We start from the raw sequence: 17,807 nt of genomic DNA, 5'->3' as shown, positions 1-17,807 counted from the left end.
ATTATAAATTATTATGTGCCTCTGTGAAAATGCGGGCTTGTTTTTTTGGCACACAATTGTTTAAATAGAACTGAATAGGTAGGCATGTAAATATTAAAATATATACTTACGCTGACAGCTTCTGCCCAACCTGCTTAACGTAAATATTTTAAATTTTTTGGCTGCACGATTCCATAAGAGTAAACCCCTGATTTTCCCCCATTGGACAATTTAACCGTTATAATTATCATGACTCGAATTCAGTCGCGCGCTACATGTGTGCCACAGTCCGCACGTGCCTCTTCAATGTTAAATTATCTTAAGTAACTTAAAACCAACAAGTTCAAACTCCGCGTACCGCACTTTGAGAAACCCTTCTATACCTACCGCGATTAAACTGACTACTTATTTAGGTTTAGCTGCGAATGACGTTGCCAAACGCCTTAGGAAATTTAAGTATAGTACATTGTTGTAAACTAGTTCATATATTTTGTTAGTAGTGTCTTGTGAGTCATGTCATAAGCAGCTGACTAGATAGATGCTTTTTCAGCTTCGAAGCACGTCCTAATAATAGGTATTGTATATATTATTAATTATTATGTTGGTCTGTACAGTATCTATAACATATTTTACGTGTAAAATCTAGACTTGTTGAAATTAATATCTTCACACATACCTACGATCTACATGCAGTTCACTCATACACATACATAATATCTTTTTTTTTATTTTATTATTATTTCTCACCCCCCTAACGGTGTCACGGCTTGTTTGTTATCATATATTAGGTATGTTGTTACTTGTTACCATAATATTATCTAGGAAGAAGATGTAACGAGACGAGACGCGATGACACGCAAATCGTAATATAATAGAGATGTCTTCTCTAAAGTATTATCCATCCTCTCGTCTCTACCTGGCCTCGTCTGCATATTATTTTATATTAAAATATTATATTGCGTTTATTTGTCGCCAATTCGCTAATTGATTGTGTGAATATAGTTTTGGTGTCACCTGACCCTAAGATGTGAAAGTCCTAACTCCTAAGGGCGCAAGGTTTCAGGCGTGCCCGTTTTCCCAAACAGAACACTATAATAGCAAAACACGTCTAAACGGTCCCTAAAAGTGGATAAAAAACGTTATTAAGGTTCCGTACCCAAGGGGTAAAAACGGGACCCTATTACTAAGACTGCGTTGTCAGTCCCTCTGTCCGTCTGTCTGTCTCCAGGCTGTAACTCAAGAACGGTACTAGCTAGAGAGTTGCAATTTTCACAGATTATGTATATGTATATGCCACTATAACAACAAACACTAAAGGCAAAATAAAATTAATATTTAAGGGGGGCTCCCATACAACAAACGTGATTTTTTTTGGCCTTTTTTGCTCTATATCAATAATGGCAACAGGTAGGTACTTGAATTTTTCTCAAAGTACTTAGTTATAATTATTATGTGTAAGTATTCAATAATAATATTAAAATAAAATAAAAAATTAAGGGGGGCTCCCATACAAAAAACACAATTTTGGCCTAATTTTGCTCGATAATGGTACGGAAACCTTCGTGCACGAGTCTGACTCGACCCATTATTTTGTAAACTTGAGCGGGACATCAGGCTGAAATCGATCAAGGGCCAATTCTAGTCTTTGTTCAACCCACAGATCCTATATAACTAATATTATAAATATGCGAAAGTGTGTCTGTCTGTCTGTTACCTCTTCACGCCCAAACCGCTGAACCGATAAATTTGGTATGGAGATACTTTGAGTCCTAGGAAAGGACATAGGATACTTTTTATCCCGGAAAAATGTACGGTTCCCGCGCGATAAACGGGTTTTGGCGCAACGGAGTTGCGGCCGTCATCTAGTAATAATATAATTTACGAAAATGTTTATTCTCAATTCATAGGTACTCTAATAAATGTTGTTTAAAGTTAAACAAATATTATACAGTTATCATTGGTACCTAGTACCAATGTTCCGCTTACATTGTCAATAACCTTCCTATATCTTGATTTGAACTTCTTTACATATGACGTCTTGGTACCTTTCACCTCGTGTAGGCAGTAGAGTGTTAACTTACTGCAATAAGTACCTATACGTTCTATCCACCCATATTTTAATGGTAGCAATCTGTATCCAAAAACGGCAACACGTTACATTGGTAAGTATTTAAGTAACCATCATCTCATAAGACTGCGTGTCATGACCCCCTTACCTTTGAATCCCGAATCGCAACTCCCGAGTCCCGACCGTAACAATCAAAATTGAAAATAATCCCGAATGGTATAAACTCCATTTTCCGTCGTGCGTCCGTCCTTTTACCAGCATACGAAGTCGTCTTTGGTTCGATACAACGATTAGTTCAGAATTATATTGCCCCTGACGCAGCCTTAATACCTGCTAAACAAAGACTGAAATTAATTTCCGTACCCAGTTCCACTGTTTTAGTTCAACTCGAAGGACTGTAATCTGTGACTGTACTGTCAACTACACACATAACATAACACAGCGACACGGCGAGTATTGGCTGCGAGTGCATTTTATATCGGTAGAAGGGACGCACGCGCACATAGTCCGTCTCAAATTAATTAAATTTACAAATTATAGTGTTTACAAACAAAACTCTATGTGATGTGGTGTTTCGAAGGAATTTGTGAGCTCTTTATGTGATTGGTAAGTTTTTTTTTATTATTAATCATAGAACTAGCAATGAAAATAGAAAGCGAAAATTTATTTTTCATGTTATGGAAATAGAAACAAAGTTTTTATTTGACTTTAAAATTTAAATTTAAAATCTAGGTACAATTAGTTATTAAGTGATTTTTTTATATATTATATTGATCCCGTATCAATATAAGTACCTACATAAAATCCCTATTCTCTACATTTGCTTAATTTATCAGCAATTTGATTTTGTCTGTTACTTTTAAGTTTGTGAAGTTTTGCAGTGTCTTTCGCTTCTTTCTCTGCCGCTAAATCAGTGAACTCCAGAACTAAGTGACTGTTCAAAATATCTTTCAGTTGTTTCTAAACGCAGGGACATTAGACAGGTATACTTAGGTTTCACTTCATTGATAACGAGTTACCGACATCTTAGGCTGCGTCCCCATCAGACACGGCACGGCGCCACCGCCGTGTTACGGCACGACGCCGCCACCGTCGTGGGAGAGCCATGCTTCGGCACGAATGGGTCGGCTCGACCGGAGAAATACCACGTTCTCACAGAAAACCGGCGTGAAACAGCGCTAGCGCTGTGTTTCGCCGAGTGAGTGAGTTTACCGGAGGCCCAATCCCCTACCCTATTCCCTTCCCTACCCTCCCCAATTTCCTTCCCATCCCTACCCTCCCCTATTACCCTATTCACTCTTAAAAGACCGGCAACGCACCTGCAGCTCTTCTGATGCTGCGAGTGTCCATAGGCGACGGAAGTTGCTTTCCATCAGGTGACCCGTTTGCTCGTTTGCCCCCTTATTTCATAAAAAAAAAAACCGTGATACGGTACGGCGCGGCACCGTGACACCGCGCACCCCTATTTGGTGAAACTTCCGAACAAAATTTGTGTCCAAACTTAAACGAGGCATAATATGAAAATACATAGGTATCAAAGTCGCGTAATGCAAATATTGTCATGTATACCGAGGAAATTTTATCTATAATAAATAATAGATAAAATTTCCTGTTTCTTTTTTACCGACTTCAAAATATATTTAATAATTCTTTTTCAATCTTCGTCTTAGTAACAACAAGAGAATGACTTTTTTTGAGACACGACATGACTTTTCAATTTACTCTCAATGAGCCTTTTTGTTTGATACCTATATTGCAGAAGAGCTTTAAAAATAACTATATTACCCTATCTTGGATGAGCCGCCATATTGGATGTAGAGTGACATTACATTCATTTCCGAGTTACTCTCAATGAGCCCTTTCATTTGATACCCATATTGCAGAAGTGCATTAAAAATAACTATACCTCTTATCTTGGATCAGCCGCCATATTGGATGTAGTATGACATTACATTCGTTTTCGAGTTACTCTCAAAAAGCCCTTTCATTTAATATCTATATTGTAGAACTGCATAGAAAATAACTATTTCGCCATCTTGGATGGTCGGCCATATTGGATTTAGAGTGATGTCACATACAATTCATGCATTGTCATCCAAACTAAACGTGTATGCAAAATTTCAGCTCGATCGGTTAAATATATCTACTTCAAAATTGAGTTCCAAAATTTCACCCGAACATACATACTTACATACATATAGAGCAAGTTAAATAAAAGCTTTTAAAAAAAACAAAATGAAATCCCACCAAAAACATTTTCATGTAAAAATGTTGCCAAGATGAGAACATTATATTATTATTATTATTATATAGCTCGTGGTGTCAAAAAGTATTGAGATATCAATTATTATTATCATGTAGAGCCAAGTTTCTAACCATACATACTCAGCCCTAAATCTAAAAACCTTAATTTTACACTAAAGCGCGGCAAATCCCCTAATCGGAAAATTATCTATTAACACTCTAATATTTTTAAAAAACCTATCCAACGTACGGGTTTCCTATACGGTGGGGTGGACGCGAAAAAAAAAACATCCCCGCTTGATGTGTAGGGGAGGTACTTACTATAAAAAATATTTTTTTAAGATTTTATATCGTCGCTGCGCGTGCGATACCGCGTATGAGCAGTTGGTAAATACCGCGTAACAGCAAAATGCGCAAAATTGAGATATTGTGCCAGTCGATTCGAAACGCATATTGGCTTATATTAGGCTTCACAGAATTTAAATTATCCAATTAGAAACGTACATTTTGCCATCGAAACAATACCGCGGAACAGTAGGCGGCCGGAAGTTAGAAGCAATTCCGCGTATTTACTACAGCGGCAAGAAAAATATATCGAAAATAGTAAAGTGCTCCCAGAAATAACTATTTTTCTGAGATAAACCACCACGTAAGTATATTTTAATTATTGTTTAATATTGTTCATATGTATTGTATTCATGCTAGAATGTTTCAATTAATTTACCACCATTTCCATTGCTTTGAAGATCAAGGAAGGTTACATGACGTGATCATTATATCTAGGCGGCAACCAATCGCCACGACTAAAATATAATATATGATCACCAGGTTGGGGAAGTAGCACAGTTAAGCTAAAGCACCCCGGGGATATGGGCGACTAGTTGTGCTAACCCTACCCACTAAAACCACCTGCGATTTGCCTTCAGCCGTATACGGAGGGATATTCTGGATTTGTCAAACACAGGGCTTCCTCTACGACCGGACGGTCTTCTCCAAAAGGGAGCACACTACCATCACAGTAAGAGAAAGCTTCGGAAAATTGAAGAGTTCCCTTCGGCGTCGGGACCAGCTAAGCCGGGTAGCCCCAATTGCATTGGGAGGTTGTTGCCTCCCCTCTCCCGATGCGGAACAGAGAATAGCTCATTATCTTTGTCACTCTATGCCCTAACGATCGTATGCCTCGTGGCTGCTTTCCTTGACATTAAACCCTCCGGATCTCACACTGCAGCCTGTGACGTCCTCTCTGGAACGAGGATGAGCAACTTGACGAAGACCTTCGTAACCTGCTGTCGCGATGGATCTCCCACTAGGGTAGTAGCTGCTGCCTAGGAGACCGTACGGCACCTCCTGGTAACCCTCACCACTACATTGCGAAGAGTAGCTGCCGCCCGGCTAATGTCCGTCTTATTACTACGAAATTAGTAACGGAATCTGCCTATATTGAACCACCAACCACCAGAGCTAAGCTCCGACAGACTGGATTCTGGCGGCTATACTCTGGAGAGTATAGCTGCTGTGGTCCCTACATTTAAGCGTCGGACTCATTTTGACCTTCGACCCTCTGATAACAAGTGCTCTGGTTTTGCTTTTCTTCAGGTCCATGGAAGAGCAGGGCTTCAGTATGTACTTATGTAATATATTAATTTTTATTTTAAATGATTATTATGATCTCTGTTAGATAAAATCAAAAATCTATGAAAAATTGGGATATCAATTAAAAATTAAGAATAGATAATATTGTTATTTGATTTTGGTAATTAACACGTCATATTTTTGCTAATTTACATTGGAACAAAATATAATATATTTGATTTTTCTAATAAGAAAATGCAATCTTTTACTAAATTGTTTGATTTCAAAACCGCGTATCTTTGATATTAAGCCTACTTATTTTGTAACTAGCGGCCCGGCCCGGCTTCGCACGGGTGGACATTGCTTTTTAAATTATTTTTTTTTAAATAAAGGTAGTCAATCTTTAAGTTAAGCAGAACATAAAAATAGTTTACATTATTTAGCCTGCAACTACTATATTATAATTATTATGTACATATAACACATTTTTATTGTATTTTTTTTTTTATATTTTTATATTTTAAGTGTTATGTTTGCTTATTTTATCCTTACCTGCAGAACTATAAGACTATAGTACATCACTTTGCGATAAGTAAGTATAGTCTATAATTTATAAAGCATAAGCAAGAAGGAATATTTTGGTAGATTTTTCACACAATTATTAACACTTAATACGGTTCCCTTTTTTCTCTCATTAAATATAGCCTATATTTAGCAGAAATAGTGTGGATTAAAAAATATGCATTAATACTTCCATCGTGCATCGGCATCGTGGGTATCGCAGACACAATAGATCTTCAATTGTTATGCTGGCAGCCGGCTGCCGCTATTGGAGATTTATAGTTAAAGAAATTAATTAATTATAATAGCAATCAAAAATAATAGTCATTCAAAACTTATTTTAAAAAGTTCTAAAAATATTACTTTCGTAGTCATAACTTTTAAAGCTTTTTTGAAATTAGGATTATAATAATGAAGCACGATAGTCTATATCAAATCAATAAAGCAGCACCCGGCTGTCGCATAACTATTGAAAATCTATTGTGTCTGCGATTCCCACGATCGAGGTAATATTTACGTGGACTCTCCGGGCGAGTCTGTGGCACTGATAATTAAATCTCTCCCCTACCGCACGCACACCCGCGCATCGCGCCTTGACGCCCAATTCGCAACGTGCAGCAGAAATCGTAATATTTTAATTTCGCCATAACATTAAAACCAAACGTCCAATTTTAATCATTCAAAGACCAAATATTATCTACATTAACTGTACTTAGTGATGAAATAATTTATTTTGATAAGGGTCAATAGCATGATTTAAATAAACGCATTTAAATATAGTCCAAAAAAAATTCTAGATTTTTTAATAAAAAAATGGTTATTGTGCCTCACTCAACATAGATAGGTATAGTGTGTCGCGGACTTTTTTGTAGATATTTAAAAGATCTATAATTACTTAGAACATTTTATGCCTCTATCTTTTATAGTTTAGGCAGCGTACGCAAAATAAGTAACTTTTCTGGTTGATTTTTTAAACCTTGCGTCCGAAAATCCCAAATATCTTACGGAACCTTATATTTTTCCAAAATAAAAATTAGCCTATGTTCAGCAGAAATAATGCAGGATTCCAATGGTAAAAGAATTTTTCAAATCGGTCCAGTAGTTTCGGAGCCTATTCGACTCAAACAAACAAACAAACAAACAAACAAAAAATCAAATCTTTCCTCTTTATAATAGTAGTGTAGATTAGTTAATACAAAAACGCGTAAGTGTTTTTGACTTGACTTTACACAAAACCTAAGCCAATTGCGAACAAATTTACGTTACTAACCACTAAAGGAAAGTACAAAGAACTAGCTGTTAAGTTCAGTCGGTAATAGGAGTCAAAATAGCTGAGATATTCAGTTTTTTCTTCCTCCTGTAAAATCATCAAAAAGCAGATACGCGGTATTTACCAACTGCTCATACGCGGTATCGCATGCGCAGCGACGATATACCGTTTTGTCGGCTATCTGCATTCATGCCGAATAACAGCTTTGTAGGTGCTATAGTCCAGAGACTCCGTAGTCAACAAGGAACCCTTATAGTTTCGGTCTGTCCGTCCGTTTGCTGTCTGTCCGTCTGTCTGTCCGCGGTTTTAGTTCTGGACGGACGGACAGACCGAAACTATAAGGGTTCCTTGTTGACTACGGAACCCTAAAGATAGAATGTTCCAAGGCTCCCGTTACCCGTATGAGTTATAATGATCCAAGTACCCCTCGTCTCTGATACCTAGTAGCTATATACTATATTCTCAGTATAGTAATAACACTAATTAGTATAGTATCGTGATGATCTTGAAATTATTCCCAAGAAAAAATGCGGACATTGTAGTTTTTGCCATAATGATTAAAATTATTGAAAATCGTTAGCAGAAAACTATGTCTGATAACAATGTAAATAATATATTACGAGAAGTTGGATTCCATTATTTATTTTGCAATTCAATTGTGTGATTTTGCAATAGGATTCTTATGAAATTGTTTCTCAGCCACTGCACCGCAAGAATGTTTGCAAATCACGACCGTTCGCAAAATTTTAAAAGGTCATAACGCCACATAACAGCTCAACTGCATTTAGATTTAAGATGTACTTGGCCTATGGCATAGAAATCGAGAGCCGCTACTAAAAATATCCACAGCCGAACATAGAACCTCCTCCTTTTTGGAAGTAGGTTAAAAATATTAGGTATATTCTTGTAATTTCGATCGTGTATGTTATACGGGTAGTGGGTACCTCAATTTTGGTACCTTAAACCTTTCTAATTACTTTGTACAGCTGCCGATACTAAACTATGTGTGTTTGTTTAGGGTTCCATAGCCAAATGGCAAAAAACGGATTATAGATTCATCATTTCTGTCTGTCTGTCTGTCCGTCCGTATGTCACAGCCACTTTTCTCCGAAACTATAAGAGCTATATACTCGTACTATTGAAACTTGGTAAGTAGATGTGGTCTGTGAACCGCTTTAAGATTTTGAAAAATTATTAATTTACGGCAAAACAACGTTCGGGACAGCTAGTATTATATAATTATATTATACAGCGTGTAACAAAAACAAGTAATAATACTTTAGGGTGTGTACGTGTTCCTTGTAGAGAGTTCACTGTGAAAGTATAAGAGCTGAAAGACCAAAATTTTTTTTCACTTTTGTATGGGGAAACTCGTGACGCTCGGGCCATTGCCCATACAAAATTGAAAAAAAAAGTTCGTCTTTCTGAGCTGCTACTTTTACAGTGAACTCTCTACAAGGAACATGTTCACACCCTAAAGTATTATCACTAGTTTTTGTTACACACTGTATAAAGTACCTAAGTAGTAAGTAGGTTAAATGTATAATAGAACAAGGAACCCAGGAACATACATTAGTTATCATTCAATAGATACGAATGTGTATTTTTAATTAATGGCTTTTTGTGAAAAATCTAGCGCATTACTGTTTTTTTTATTTTAAAAAGATAGAGAAGGTTTTCATCCATACTAATATTATAAATGCGAAAGTGTGTCTGTCCGTCTGTCTGTTACCTCTTCACGCTCAAACCGCTGAACCGATTTTGCTGAAATTTGGCATGGAGATACTTTGAGACCCGGGAAAGGACATAGGATACTTTTTATCCCGAAAAAGTGTACGGTTCCCGCGCGATAAACGAATTTTGGCGCAACGGAGTTGCGGGCGTCATCTGGTATTAAATCAATTCCTTTACATATGCTCTAACAGATAGGTTAGATTAGATGTTATAACGATTTTCTTTGAATGATGTATTGGTCAGATTAGTATAACGTAGTGATTATTTTCTCTATGATTAGTATGAGAGTCTGAGTGGAACCAGATATATTTTTTTGAAAGTAAAAAAATAATAATAATGATTTTGAAAGCCAATTTGTGAATAAAATATGTCTTACAGCATGATGACATTAAAGGATCGAACATCGGTGTCGGGACACATTGTATATTGGGACCTGTTGTATTTTAAATAATATCATCCGTATTAAAATATTATAGAGAACAATTTTTTTGCACGGTTTCCAATGCGTTGTAGGCTGTTTACTTACCTTTTATGGTTCAAGTTTAACATTATCTTCTTATTAGGATAAACGAGGTCTACTGCTTTAAAGGCCGGTAGAAATTTCTTCTCGAAAATCATTAAAAAGAAGAAAAGTATGTCATCCTTGTTATGTTTTGGGTGAGGTGGGAGTTGGAACATAAAAAGCTACGAATAATAAAAACTAAAAAAATCACGATATTTTGTAAATAAATTATTTTTATTTACAAAATATTACAATACTTAGTATTGACTTAGTACTTATTATTAATTTAAAGACAACTTTTCCACGTCTTGTCAAGAAATCAAAATATCATAAGCTGATTTCCTGAAAAGCGGAAATGTGGTCTTAATTCTCGAATTTTTTAGATGTGTCCGTGATAGTTTCATTGTAGTACTTATGTTGATAAAATAGACCGGCCAAGTGCGTTTCGGGCCACGTGCAATATAGGGTTCCGTAGTACCACTAGTTTTTGATAATTTTGTATGGTCAATGACTGTACATTTATAAGTTATAGCTTATAACAATTATAACGTGTTTTACACTACTAAAACATCATCTCAGTTACATCCAAAGGAATTAACTGAACGAAAAGTTCCTTTATGCTAAGTACTCACATACGGTTTTGCTCGATAGTTGACATATTTAATTCCATCGAGCCGGCTCGAAGCGAGCCTTCGAGCTGTCAGTTTTGCGGTCCACACGGTGGTTATTGCTCGATTTGGAGTAAAACTATCGAGCATAACCGTATGTACTTAGCACTTCGCCGAATACATTTTTTTAGTTGATCGACTATTACTCAAAAACTTATGAAGTATTCTTAGCAGTGTCCTTTTAAATTCAGCATATTTCCTACTCCCTTAAATTTTTTCACATTTCCAGAAGCAACCGTTTAGCTGGTACAAGGGGGGGGGGGGGGGGGTCACTGGACTAACGATTTTTCCCAGTTTAAAACTTCATATTTTACAAATGGATCCCTAAATCGGACCTAGGGGAGGTACCATTAAAAATTCTCTACTATTTTGTTGGCATCATTAATATCTGCATTCATGACGAATTACAGCTTTGTAGGTCCTATAGTCTCTGAGCAAAACCGCGGACAGACAGACGGCCAGACGGCCGGACAGACCGAAACTATAAGTTCGTTGTTGACTACAGAACCCTAAAAACCCGACATGTGGTCGGGGTTTTTTGGACCGACATATCGATATGTTGTAAAATATTGACTGATACATATCCAAATAAAGTTACCTACTTAAAGGTGTAAATGAATGGTGACAAAAGTGTTATTCCTGATTGCTTTAAAATAACTCTATTAGTTAAGCCAGATCATTGATGACAACGGGTTAAGAACGGGCTGCTAAATTTTGCTGTGTTTTCTAATAAGTATTACGTTCCCGGAAGACAATTGACGTAAATGAAATTGTGATTTATTTAATCATTGTATATTTATCTGATATTTGCCTAACGGAAAACACGATAAGCTTATTTTGACTCGATAGTTATATTTTTCGAAATTATGAAACTTTCTGGGCTTTTCAACAAATATCTGTTGACACTTATTGAGTTACTATCATTAAATAAGTTGCACTACTACAATCACACACTTTATAAAATAATGGCTAAATGAAATATTAGTATTGTATTCAATTTTTAAATAATCATCAAAAACAGTTTTGTGACTTACGACAGCAATACAGCTATAGCAATAAAGTACAATCCTCGCGGGCACGATTCATGGAATTATTATATCACGATTGGAGGATAGCGGGGTGTGTAGGCGGGGCTAGCGTGCTTTGATATTTTTGGCAGCAGGCTCTTAAGAAATATGGACTTAAATCCAATTCCAAATTTTTCAATCAGGCCGTAACTTTTACTTTAGGTACCTACCTTTACGGAAAGAAGTTGTTTTTTTAATTAATTTAGTTGTTTTTAGTTCATAACCAACGAAAACTACTATTACAGGTTACATTTTTAAAACTAGTAATAATACAAATAACTTTTTAAATATGAAGAAGTCAGTAAATGTTTATTTTACAAATATCTGAATGATTAAGCTTTTAAGTACTAACCAAACATACTAATACTATTTAGAACGAATCCATTAGCTTTGTCCACACTGTGCCTTTTCTGTTCGTCAAGGGCATGCGTTATAGTGCAGTCAACAGCGAACGTGAGGCATGCCCTCTGACCGAACCAAACGAACAGAAAAAGGCACAGTGTGGATAAAGCTATTAGATTTTTAAGTGGCAAACAATGACATCAAGGCAGAGTCACGCAGAGTGTAAAGACCGCAAGTCATTTGCCATTGACATATAAAACTTTTTGATTTCTGCTAAAAAATAATAATCAAGAAGCACTATCATTGAATAATAGTCAGGTGACAGACCCACGTTATTTGGTCGTGTTATGTCTAGTTAATGTTAGCTTCACGAAATCAGCTGACGGCTACGCTTGATTCAATATGGAAAATTACGAAGGCCCGCCATTTGCTTATAAATCAAACTGACCAAATTATATAAGTACTTACCTGAGATGTAGTAGGTACACTGGTACTGTATATATTTGTTTTTGATGAGATCTTAAAATGTGACAGGTTCTGGCTTATGTGGAAGCTGGGCATCCATTATCACTGAGTAAACTGCGTTCAATAGATAAGAAATGTTTCAAGTCGGTAGGTACATATAACATATTTGTGAAAACATGGTGCATTAGCAAACTTTTGTTATTAACAAGTTTTGTCAGCGACTTGACTAGTATTTCCTGAAATACAAATTTCGGTTTCGCAAAATTAGGTATCTAATCTAAGATAAATAAAATATAATCCCCGCGTTCCACTTGACATTAAAAACGACCAAAACACTCAAAATGCCTCCTATTTTGAGCGTTTTGATCGTTTTCAACGTCAAGTGGAACGCGGGGATGATGATGCCGTAATGCCGTAACTATTCAGAATATAAAGTTGCATAGAAACTTCAAAACTGCTCTGTGCGTCTACACTTTACTACTATAAGACTAAATATATTTAAGATTTTACATGATACTTATACGGCGGTTCCCAATATTTGATCTATCTCTGGTTTGGCCCTACTAGAGATAGGAATAGCTCACATTAGACATTAGGGACATATATTTTATGTCAATTGTGAGCTATTACTATCTCTAGTAGGGCAAAACCAGAGATAGATCTAATATTGGGAACGGCCGATAGTTTATAGAAAAATATTAGATCTAAGATTATAGATAGAGTCTATACCCAAATACTGTTAGGTATCAGAGTTCAAATTCATAATACTCTAGAACGAATGGAATATAATATTATATCAATGAATCAATGCCAAGTCTACCGTTACATGGTAAGGCTAAATACATAACTAGTAGGTAAGTAGGATGAAAAGATTTGTGTTAAAAGGTGTTCATTCATCATGTAAGACGGTCTTTCAACTTTGGTACATGTGGGACAGAGACAGGCGATTATGAACGTCTAAACACTAGATTTTGGGGCCTGTTTCACCACTTGCTGATTAGTTCCGGATAGGGCTAACCACAACAGCTTATCTGACAGATTTTCCATACTCTATCTGTCAAGTTAAGTTGTTGATAGCCCATCCGGAGCCTATCAGGAAGTGACCCTTAATATTTATTTTTATTAAATACTAGCTGTCTCGGTGCACTTCGTGTCACTTTAAAACCTTCCCTGGACTTCTCCGAATATTTTAAGACTAAAATTAGCCCAATCCGTTCAGCCGTTTTCGAGTTTTAGCGTTACTGACACAATTGAAAATCCATTTTTATATATAAATAGATATTAACTAAAACTATACGCTGTCACTTAATAGTAATGTCGGCAAAATTCATGATTGTGTACAATGATATTAATATATGAAAAGAATATCATTGATTGTGCATGATTGTCATTGATTTTGTATTCTATAGACAGCTTGGCAATTATGATTTTTCATTATAGCACAACGTGAAAAAGGACCTAACCTAACATTGAATTGAAATACAAAACTCTTGATGAGTGCTTACCATCGACTATATATATTATGTTTTTACGGGAGGAGACGGAGAGCAGGGAGGGTCTCTTGCTCTAGCACCTTGGTGAATATTGGCATTAGAAGACAAAAGTATTTTAGAAACGACTTACAATAGTAAAGAATAAAAGCATATTCATAATGTGTTTTTTGTTTCAGATCCACCTTTCCCATGACTCGAGAAAATACAGAAGAATCAATGCTCTGCTTTCTACTACTGAGCTATCCTACGTGAATACTTAAAATAATCTTAAATAGTAAAAAATAAATCAAAATGCATTTTCTAAAATCATTCTTCAAGAGGATCACGGATGATCTGAAACAGAAGAAGCTGATACCTCTGAAGATATTGTTTTTTGTTCATGTCTCCAGTAAGTAACATTATATTTTTGTTTTTACACTTCTGTTTGATGAGGATTATATTTTAGTCACGTATTATTGCTTATTTTACACATGACTGTTTTTGCGTTTGGAAGTTTTAACTGATGGCTGTTCGAGAAATAACTTCGTTACTATCTATCTATCTATCTATCAATCTATATTGACATTCGGAGCCCCTGCTTTCTTTCGAAAAATATTTTCTTACTTCCATGGTAAATTCTCGAACACTAGATACAAGTACTTACCATCAATGATCAAAGAAATTGATTCATATTATAGACCATCGTCATGTGTTTGGATTTTGTCAACTCAATATTAGTCGTGATTCGTCGGCTATGCTTGATATAACTCGACCAAACGACGTAGGTCCGCCATCAGCTGCCTCTGAATCAATTTCTCCGATGGTGCATTTGAGTTCAGTCCAACGTTTGCTTTACAATACCGGTTGCTTAATTTGAACGCTCACAACTTTGGCCTGCTTTCATTTTCTCGGAATAAGTCTTCACGTTACATACGCTATGTTTTTGGAATAAAGGATCTTCAAAGGACTTTTAGCGTTCACATCTTTGGCCTGCTTTCATTTCCAGAAGTTTTCTATGTAACGTCACAGTATTACAAAATTTTATGGACTATTGTAATACTGTGGTAACGTTATGTTTTTGGAATAAAGGATCTTCAAAGGACTTCATGACAGCGAGCGATTATACCTTCTTTGCAAATAAGTCTGACATGAATTGCGACAGCTATTATTATTATTATTTAACAGTAATTATGACTGAAGTTATGAAAGAAATAACAATTACGTTAAGAATGAAGATAATATAATAATGGACAATGGTCATTTAATGTCATCTTAACAAAAATAGCATAAGATTATTACAGCGAGACAAAGAATGTGACTGATTAAAACGAACTTAAAGAAATTTAAAGTAGGTAACTACTTACTTCTACAAGATCTAACAGAAAACACTAATTGAGCTTAATTATTAATCTAATCTTTCGATTATTTCATTGCTGAAAAGACCTAAACGCGGACGACATAAACTTCACTATCACAGAAACTTGAGTCTTGAGAATGGTCAAATCTTGGCTTAAGTACTACATTCTGCACAGTCCTGATATGAAACTAATAAATAAAGATCATCTTGAGACCCTGAGAGCGTATCAGCCAAGATTGTTATTGAGTAGGAGCATATAAGCAGAGTGCTTAGAAAAAATGCATTTGCTGGTTACGATAGCGAAGTTAGATGACAAAAATGGATTGGACATAACAATCGCAAGGTGCCATGCCACGGCATATGCCACTATCATTTGTCTTGGATCATAGATTATTCTCTATATTACATATCTAACTTCGCTATCGAAACTGGCGAATGCATTTAGGGAGCTTTATTAATTCTGGTCATAATATTGCAGCGCTGACAGTGCTCTACCCGTACCTGACGATCCACATGCGCGAGCTGGGCATAGATGTGGAGGAGACGGCCATCATGTCCGCCGTGACACCTGTCATCTCCATCGTCATGCCGCCGCTCGCCGGCATGCTCGCCGACAAGATCGGCAACTTCAGGGTGAGTGGGCGATAGACTAGGGTTACACGGTCAGTCCATCATTCAGTCTCAGACTGACGCCAGAATGATAGCCGGAAAGTACATAATATAAAAACCGGCCAAGTGCGTGTCGGGCCACGCGCAATATAGGGTTCCAACTTCCGTAGTACCGCTACTTTTTTTTAAATTTTTGTATGGTCAATGAATGTACATTTAAAACGTGTTTTACACTACTAACAACATCGTCTCAGTTTCTTTCAAAGGAATTTGAACGAAAAGTTCCTTTATACCTCGCCGAATAAATTTTTTTAGTTGATAGACTATAATTACTCAATAACTTATGAAGTCTTCTTAGCCGTGATAGTTTTCCTTTTAAATTCAGCATATTTTCTACTCCCGTGAATTTTTTCACATTTCCTGAAGCCACCGTTTAGCTGGTAGAAGGGGGGGACACTAGACTCTAACGATTTTTTCCACTTTAAAACTTAATATTTCACAAACGGATCCCTAAATCGGAAAATGATCTATAAATACTCATAATATTTTTAAAAAACCTATCCAACGATACTAAACAAGATCCACATTTTTTTCGCGTCCACCCCAGACACGAAAAAAAATCATCCCCGCTTGATGTGTAGGGAAGGTACCATAAAAAATATTAATTAAAGATTTCATGTACCATTTTGTCGGAATTATTAATATGTGCATTCATGCCAAATAACAGCTTTGTAGGTCCTATAGTCTCTGAGCGAAATCGCGGACAGACAGACAGACGCACAGACGGACGGACAGACCGAAACTATAAGTGTTCCTTGTTAACTACGGAACCCTAAAAATTATCAGTCCGTCAATCACACGGCTACACGATCATACTTTTGACAGTCTGGATCAGACTGATGGACTGAACTGATGCCTGACTGACCGTGTAACCCTAGTAATAGAATATGAATAGGCAACTTGTGTGCGTCATAATGTGGATAGGCAATTTCAGGGTGAGTGGTTGCCAAATTTACGGCGTAAGAATGTAAATTGACAAGTTCAGAGCAATCAGAAAATATACATGTATGAGAGGGCAATTTCAGGGCGTAACATTCTTGATTCTGAATAGACAATTTTAGGGTGGGTCATAATATAAATAGGCAACTAGGGTAGCTCTCACGATATGAATAGTCAATCCCTTTAGATAATAATATTATGGTTATTATACGTTAGGGTATATTATTAATTATTATACTATAAATAGTTAACTTTATGGTGGGTCAAAACTGACAGTGTGCATTGTCAACTTTAGGGTTGGTATAGTGGCACTGCAAAAGAAAGAAAAGTCCTACATCCGGCAATCAATCCGATACTGGTATCCGCCAAAAATACAACAGGCATAGGACGTTGATCAAGATAACATCCGTTATAACGTAATGTAATTCCATTATGTAAGCAACAATTTTGTAATGTTCCCACAATACTTAAACTTGGTGTGTGAATAATAATTGTTTGGCGTGGCTTCCTTTGAGCTTGTAAAGAGTCGTTCCCGAATGTAGAGTCTATTTAGCCCTTTTAGGATTTTTCAATATTCTGTACATTAGTTCCAATAATAATTTATCCGAGTTCTATAAGCTATAATTAATATTATATATATACTATTCAATGGGCAGGTTTGCTTGTTTATTTGAGAGTATTGAATATAGGTTTTTAAATTACTGAATAGAAGATTTTTTTTGTAAAAATATCTCTAAATAGTATAAAACAAAGTCGTTTTCCGCTGTCTGTATGTATGTGTGTATGTATGCTTAGATCTTTAAAACTACTCAACGGATTTTGATGCGGTTTTTTTTAATAGATTGAGTGTTTTAAGAGGAAGGTTTATATGTATAACATATGCATAATATGGTAGAGA

General features: G+C 36.1%; 1 protein-coding gene across 2 annotated transcripts in view; it reads left to right on the top strand.

Annotated features, from left to right (window-relative positions):
* The first annotated feature begins 2,485 nt into the window (after positions 1 to 2,485).
* LOC121730128 overlaps positions 2,486 to 17,807 on the top strand; it is a 41,175-nt gene continuing 25,853 nt past the window's right edge. The window contains exons 1-3 of one of the 2 annotated variants that reach the window (XM_042119004.1): positions 2,486 to 2,653; positions 14,142 to 14,353; positions 15,780 to 15,934. In XM_042119004.1, coding sequence (XP_041974938.1) covers positions 14,257 to 14,353; positions 15,780 to 15,934 — 252 coding nt within the window. In that variant the 5' untranslated portion in view covers positions 2,486 to 2,653; positions 14,142 to 14,256. Of the gene's footprint in view, positions 2,654 to 4,670; positions 4,941 to 14,141; positions 14,354 to 15,779; positions 15,935 to 17,807 lie in introns of those variants that run through there. The other variant, XM_042119005.1, reaches the window with a different exon arrangement.

Source organism: Aricia agestis, chromosome 9 (assembly GCF_905147365.1).
Source record: "Aricia agestis chromosome 9, ilAriAges1.1, whole genome shotgun sequence".
In the NCBI taxonomy this organism is placed as follows: domain Eukaryota; kingdom Metazoa; phylum Arthropoda; class Insecta; order Lepidoptera; family Lycaenidae; genus Aricia; species Aricia agestis.
The sequence above is the reverse complement of the archived record's forward strand: the minus strand, read 5'-3'. Positions and strand labels throughout refer to the sequence as shown.